The sequence below is a fragment of the Ipomoea nil genome, unplaced genomic scaffold, assembly GCF_001879475.1.
Source record: "Ipomoea nil cultivar Tokyo-kokei standard unplaced genomic scaffold, Asagao_1.1 scaffold2791, whole genome shotgun sequence".
Lineage (NCBI taxonomy): Eukaryota > Viridiplantae > Streptophyta > Magnoliopsida > Solanales > Convolvulaceae > Ipomoea > Ipomoea nil.
In genome coordinates this window covers 1076667-1083228 of record NW_017619219.1, presented here as the reverse complement: position 1 = coordinate 1083228, position 6562 = coordinate 1076667, and the positions used below count along the sequence as shown (strand labels likewise).

The 6562-nt window shown below is 33.3% G+C and overlaps 1 protein-coding gene across 1 annotated transcript; it reads left to right on the top strand.

The window, feature by feature from the left end:
- The first annotated feature begins 2542 nt into the window (after positions 1 to 2542).
- On the top strand, positions 2543 to 3577 carry LOC109157599 (glucose-induced degradation protein 8 homolog). The gene is made up of 4 exons (XM_019305453.1): positions 2543 to 2657; positions 2728 to 2834; positions 3383 to 3481; positions 3563 to 3577. The coding sequence occupies exons 1-4, from the start codon at positions 2543 to 2545 to the stop codon at positions 3575 to 3577; spliced, it is 336 nt and encodes a 111-aa protein (XP_019160998.1).
- Positions 3578 to 6562: the final 2985 nt, after the last annotated feature.

The following is a 6562-nucleotide window of genomic DNA, read 5'->3' as shown; positions in this document are numbered from 1 at the left end:
TCCTAATTCCTTCCTCCCAACCAAACACCCCCTTAGTGTAAGCTTTGAAAAAAGTTCAGCTCCAATTCTCCAAAAGCTTCCAGAGTACTCTTTACTCCAAAATTCAGCATCATTCTCATCCAAAAAATTCAACCCCCCAACCCCACTCATAGTCTCATCCAAAAGCTTTAAAAATTTTCAGCTCCAACAAAAAGATCTTGTTTTTCTAACAATTATTGTGATTGGCCCCCCGCATTCCTAAATCCTGACTCCGCCCCTGGCTTTTATTGACCCCGAGATCCCATCAGACAAGGAGATAGACGACAGAGTGAAGGATGATGGTTATCCGCGTGTGAAACTGTCCAAAGAGCTTAGAATGGAACTCTGTCAACGTTGGAAGCTTGCCCTGATCATCAAATATCTCGGTAAGAACATCAACTTTAACGTTCTGAACCAGCATTTACCTAGCATGTGGGGATTGCGGGGACACCTTAATCTTATTGATTTAGGGTTTGGAAGCTTCATGACTCGGTTTGAAAATCGAACTTTTTATCTCCATGATCTTCTTGATGGCCCCTGGAAAATCTTCGATAACTACCTTGTAGTTGGCAGCCGGGGTTCGATCCAGTAGAGACCAAGTTCTCAAAGATGGCAGTTTGGGTGCAACTACCTAGGCTTCCAGTCAAGTTCTTTCGCGATGATATCATAAAATCCATTCTTGATAGTGTTGATGATGTTTGGCTTGATAAGGGAGATCTTGCCAACCTGTTCCAGTTTGGCAGTACTTCGTCCCAACCTATAGATACCTTGCCAAGCTCGTCACATGTGATGAACACCACGACGTCCCTTGTTCCACGCCCGGGGAAGGCGATTGCCAAACTTCCCCCCTCTTGATTGTTCCCGATGAAGATATCTCTTGGAACTGTATGGGCATTGTCAACGGACGGGTTATTAAGCATGTAAAAGAGCTTTTATCCTCATCCAAAGTCGATGCCCTTTGTCTCCTCGAGATTCGTTCCTCTAGAGCGGATATGATGATTAATATGTCTCGTAATATTGGGTATACTAACCACTTTATTGTTGAGCCTTGTGGTTTTGCAGGTGGTCTTCTGTTAATCTGGAAACAAGGTAATATTGACCTTGAAGTGATTGGCCATAACTCGCAAGCCATTCACACCATAATAAAACAAAGACCGGATGATTGTTTTGTCACTTTTGCTTATGTGTAACACCCCCGTATTCTAACACTAGAGCCAAGATAGATTAAAGGCTCAAGCAACGGAAATAACAAAACGAGCCTAAATCATATACTTAAGAAGCTTAAGCAGCGGAGTAAGCCAAAGGATTCTATCAAACTTAGGATTAAAAGTCTAGAATCCTTAACCAACAAACGGGGAAGGTTACCGCCACAACTACCCACTCCTGAGTAGTTGCTCCGGCTAAACTTACAACATATTAACCACAAGCTAAAACATAAGCACAAGTTCTAAGACCCAGATGCCATAGCATCACACAACCCACAGGGATCTAGGGAAATACTATAGAATCAACATCGCGCTACAAACCACTATTCCACACTCTTTTTAAATAAATTTTGGAATGCCTCCGCAGAGGTTTAATTGTGGGAAAATAATGTGAAAAGAGTGTGGAATAGTGGATTGTGTAAGACAAATATTAATTGAGGAATGATTAATCAATGATATGTAGTATATATCATTAATAAATTTTGAAAGAGTTAGAGAAAAGTAAAAAGTAGAATAGTAGTTTGAATTTATTAATTTGGAAATAATTTTGGATGAAGAGTTTGGGTGTGTGTAGGACAAGTATTAATTAAGGAATGATTAATCAATGACATGTAGTACATATCATTAATAAATTTTGGAAGAGTTAGAGAATAGTAAAAATAGAATAGTAGTTTGAATTTATTAATTCGGAAATAATTTTGGATGAAGAGTTTGGGTGTCTGTAGGAGTTGAAAATTAAATTTAAGGTGTAGGGATTTAAAAATGATAGTTGAAAGCATTTTTAATTTCAAAATTGCTAAAATTATTTAGTTTCAGCTCCACTTTAGTAATTTTCATAGTTATCATAGCCATAATTTATGGGATAAAGAGGAGTTGAATATCTGTAAGATTCTCGTATTTCATAATTTATTTATTTATGTGTGCATGTTGTTGATGAAATTCTGCTTCAAAATTTTTAATGTGTTTTGATTGAGAAACTAATTCGATTATTTCTTCAACAAAATTTTCTATTTTTTCTTCTTCGAAATCTATTTCAAATTGTTCTTTTAATTTGTCTAATATAAATTTTTTTTTGGAATGTGAACAATTTTAAATACTTTATAATTTGTTTTACCAAGTCTGGGTAGGGAAATCTCTTGAGTATATAATAAATGTTTTCGTTAAAATTTGGTATATTTATTGTATATCCAAGAAATTCTTTATCTTTAGATTTGTCATCTAAATAATATGTCGTAAATATGTTTCCAAAATTTCTTTTTACTTGAAAATTTTCATTGTTTCCAAAATAGTCTCGAATAAATTTTTTGTCCATGTTTTCAATGGACAATGTTAGGATTAGAAAAGAGGACATGAATAAACTAGTGATGAACTTCCTAGTCACTGAGGGTTATGTGGAAGTAGCAGAGAAATTCAAAAAGGAATCTGGGACAGAACGTATCATTATATCATCTTTACTTAGTTGATGTGTACATTAAGAATTTTGTTTTTCCTTATGAATAACCAGCTGACATAGATCTTGCAACCATTACTGACTGGATGGCTGTGAAAAAGGCAGTACAATGTGGTGATGTTGAGGATGCTATTGAAAAGGTCAATGATTTGAACCATGAGGTATGTCTTCCTTTCCTTTGTTGTTGTGGTCATTGAACCTTGTTGGAGCCGCATGCTTGATTAAATTGTTATTTTTTAGAGCTTCTTATATCTTCATGTACATGTGGGGAAATCTCTTATCATCTTTCCCAGCTTATTTTGTGGCTTATCTATTCCAAAAAGTATGTGGGTCAAATTCTAAAAATATTAAAAGACATTACGTTAGACAATAAGAAAAACCCTATTTTTCAAAAAGCAGCAACCTGGGAGCTGTTGCCACAAGGCTTCTTCACAAACTCATAATTCATGTTTTTTTTTTAATCAAGTTGATTCTTGTTTTATTCAATTTCATGTATTCTTTTACTCATCTTTCTGCCTTGTACTTGTTCACATTTGTACTCACCTTCCCATCTTTTTAAAATCCTCCATTGGTCTTTTAAGTTTATTTTGATAGTGAATTTGAAACCAGTCTATCTAATTGATATGTTTTCTGGTTCTCATTTTGTAAACAGCCTATATATGTTGTGGTTTACTGGTTTTAATATTTCCTTTTTTGTTTGTGTTAACAGAAGCCCCAACTTGTCAAAGGAAATATGCAACTATTCTCAGTGGACCAGCAACGTAGTCAAGCTCTTGAAGCCCATGCTGCATCATTTACCTCATTTCGAGTGAGAGAAGCTCCTTGCCACAAATCTTTTATTGACTTTGCTGCCATATTTTTTGTTATAATTGGTGTTTAATTTAAACAGATAGCAGGAAAATGATAAGGATTCTGTGCTCATTTCATTTGCAACAAAGACCTCATATGTAATTTCATTTATTATTTTTTACAAGTACCGTAGTAATTTGTATTGTTTTAAAGTGTGTTGATGGATAAATTGTATTGTGGAGTATGTTGATATGGATTTTAAGCTGTAATAGGTATAGGAATTATAAAAAAAAATAAAATAAAAAAAATTAGGGATTTTAATTAAAATAAATTAAAAAAAAAAGTCATCTGCGACCGTTTCTATTTCTAGCTTAAAACGGTCGCGGATGACTAATTAATAAAAAATAAAAAATAAAAAACGCGATGAAATGGTCGCGTTTTACCATTAATAAATAAATAAATAAATACAAGAGCAAGAAAGCGGATGCACGTTAGCGCAACGGCTTCTATTTATTTCACCAAGGAAGACGCGTAGCGTCACTTTACTCACGCACAACGGCTTCAACTAATTCATATAGAGTTTATTGACTTAAGCCATTGAATTCACAGCCATCTCTTCACGATACGCGACCGTTCTTTGTCAAGAATGGTCGCGTATTACTAACAATGCGCGACCATTTTGAAATGGTCGCGTAAAGTCGATGCCTTTCCGCGAGCCTCTCATAGGCAACCATTGTACAATGGTTGTACAATGGTTGCCTATTGTCTTTTACAATGGTAGCGTATCTGCAATTCTGTACAAGTGGGTTTAACCTCTTAGAACAAGTAGATGTTGATCCTCTAACTTCTGCTCTAATACCAAATATGTAGGGGAGATGCCTCCGCAGAGGTTTAATTGTGGAAAAATAATGTGAAAAGAGTGTGGAATAGTGGATTGTGTAAGACAAATATTAATTGGGAAATGATTAATCAATGACATGTAGTACATATCATTAATAAATTTTGGAAGAGTTGAAAAGTAAAAAGTAGAATAGTAGTTTGAATTTATTAAGTCGAAAATAATTTTGGATAAAGAGATTGGGTGTGTGTAGGACAAGTATTAATTAAGGAATGATTAATCAATGACATGTAGTACATATCATTAATAAATTTTGGAAGAGTTAGAGAATAGTAAAAATAGAATAGTAGTTTGAATTTATTAATTCGGAAATAATTTTGGATGAAGAGTTTGGGTGTGTGTAGGTGTTGAAAATTAAATTTAAGGTGTAGGGATTTAAAAATGATAGTTGAAAACATTTTTAATTTCAAAATTGCTATAATTATTCAGTTTCAGCTCCACTTTAGTAATTTTCATAATTATCAGAGTCATAATTTATGGGATAAAGAGGGGTTGAATATCTGTAAGATTCTCGTATTTCATAATTTATTTATTTATGTGTGCATGTTGTTGATGAAATTCTGCTTCAAAATTTTTAATGTGTTTTGATTGAGAAACTAATTCGATTATTTCTTCAACCAATTTTTCTTCTTCAAAATCTATTTCAAATTATTATTTTAATTTGTCTAATATAAATTTTTCTTGGAATGTGGAAAATTTTAAATACTTTATAATTTGTTTTACCAAGTCTGGGTAGAGAAATCTCTTGAGTAGATAATAAATTTTTGCGTTAAAACTGGTATATTTATTGTATATTCAAGAAATTCTTTATCTTTAGATTTTTCATCTAAATAATATGTCGTAAATATGTTTCCAAAATTTCTTTCTACTTGAAAATTTTCATTGTTTCCAAAATAGTCTCGAATAAATTTTGTGTCCATGTTTTCAACTTTTTCTAGAAATTGTATTTTCCACAGACGTTGTTTTGAGAATTTATATTTCAAAATTTTACTCTTTCAAGCAGTTTTTTAAGCTTTGCTCCTTCTTCTTCTCTTTACTACTGCCAGATATGATCTTTCTTCATCTTATCAGTTCATGTTAGTTTTTATGCTTAATATTTAATCATATTTTATCTAAAACCCTCACATTTTCACCCCTAACCTACTACAGGGGATTTTTCCGTTTACAATCCTAATAACATCTATGAACCTTATTTGGGTACTTTTTTCTCTTTCTGGTACTTCTTCCCCGAAGGTTTTCTAGACTACATGGATTGCTTCGACTCAAACAGGATCTACGTCTATTGGATAAAGATATACATATGATTAAAAATAAGAATAAAAAATAACACAAAGTAAGAAGATTAAGTTGTGATCATAGCTCTTAGTAGCAATTTGAAGAAGTTAGAGCAAAGGAATTTAGTGTGAGAATTTAGAGCGTATGAACAAAGGAGTTTTCATTAGGATGCATAAGGTAGTTGATTGTTGTGTGTGTCTACGGAGAGATCATCACACCTATTTATACAACAGATTGAAGGTTCTAGAATATACAGCTAACTACTATCTACAGGATAAAGATAAGAACGAATCTTATCTCATCAGCTACTTTGTACAAATGTTACATTTTTCACAGGCTGTAGTAAACATGAAGATAAGGACGAATCTTATCTTATCTTTTTACAACTCAGAGATAAATTGATTTTATCTCTTGGAAGGGACATGCCCCCATTCCTTAGCCATGAAGTCTTTAATTTTGTCTAAAAGTTGAGTCCCGTGTACAGTACGGGTACCAATTTTTCAAAATTAGTTGTCTTTTCAACTTTTCATCAATAACCTTTTTTTTCAAAATTACTGGTGTAGGAAATTTTCCTTGGTGGGTCTTGAATTTGTTTCCTTCATCATTCTTTTAGAGTGACAAATCTGATGAAGAATTTCTTGAATAGCGGCTTGCACTGAAATTTCTAAGTACTTCTTTGTGCTTCCTGTATGTTTGAACCAACCCTGGTCTTGAGTGTTCAACTTGAAATGGGAAGAAAAACTTGGATGCTATTGAAGATTCACAATAGATTTTTCCTTGTTCATCTTCTCTTAAAATGTTCATTGTAGCAAACTTTGTGCTGGTTCATCCAAAATCATTTGCCAGAATTGCCAGAACAATTTCCAATTGTCTTTCCATAGGATCTTCAATTTTAATTGTTTTAATTTCAGAATTTTCCTTACAAAA

Excerpts from the sequence above, each read along its gene's own strand:
- LOC109157599 (XM_019305453.1), top strand. The coding sequence starts at position 2,543 with ATGGACAATGTTAGGATTAGAAAAGAGGACATGAATAAACTAGTGATG. Across the intron at positions 2,658-2,727 it reads AAAGGAATCTGGGACAGAAC|CTGACATAGATCTTGCAACC; the intron begins GTATCATTATAT and ends ATGAATAACCAG. Across the intron at positions 2,835-3,382 it reads TCAATGATTTGAACCATGAG|AAGCCCCAACTTGTCAAAGG; the intron begins GTATGTCTTCCT and ends TTGTGTTAACAG.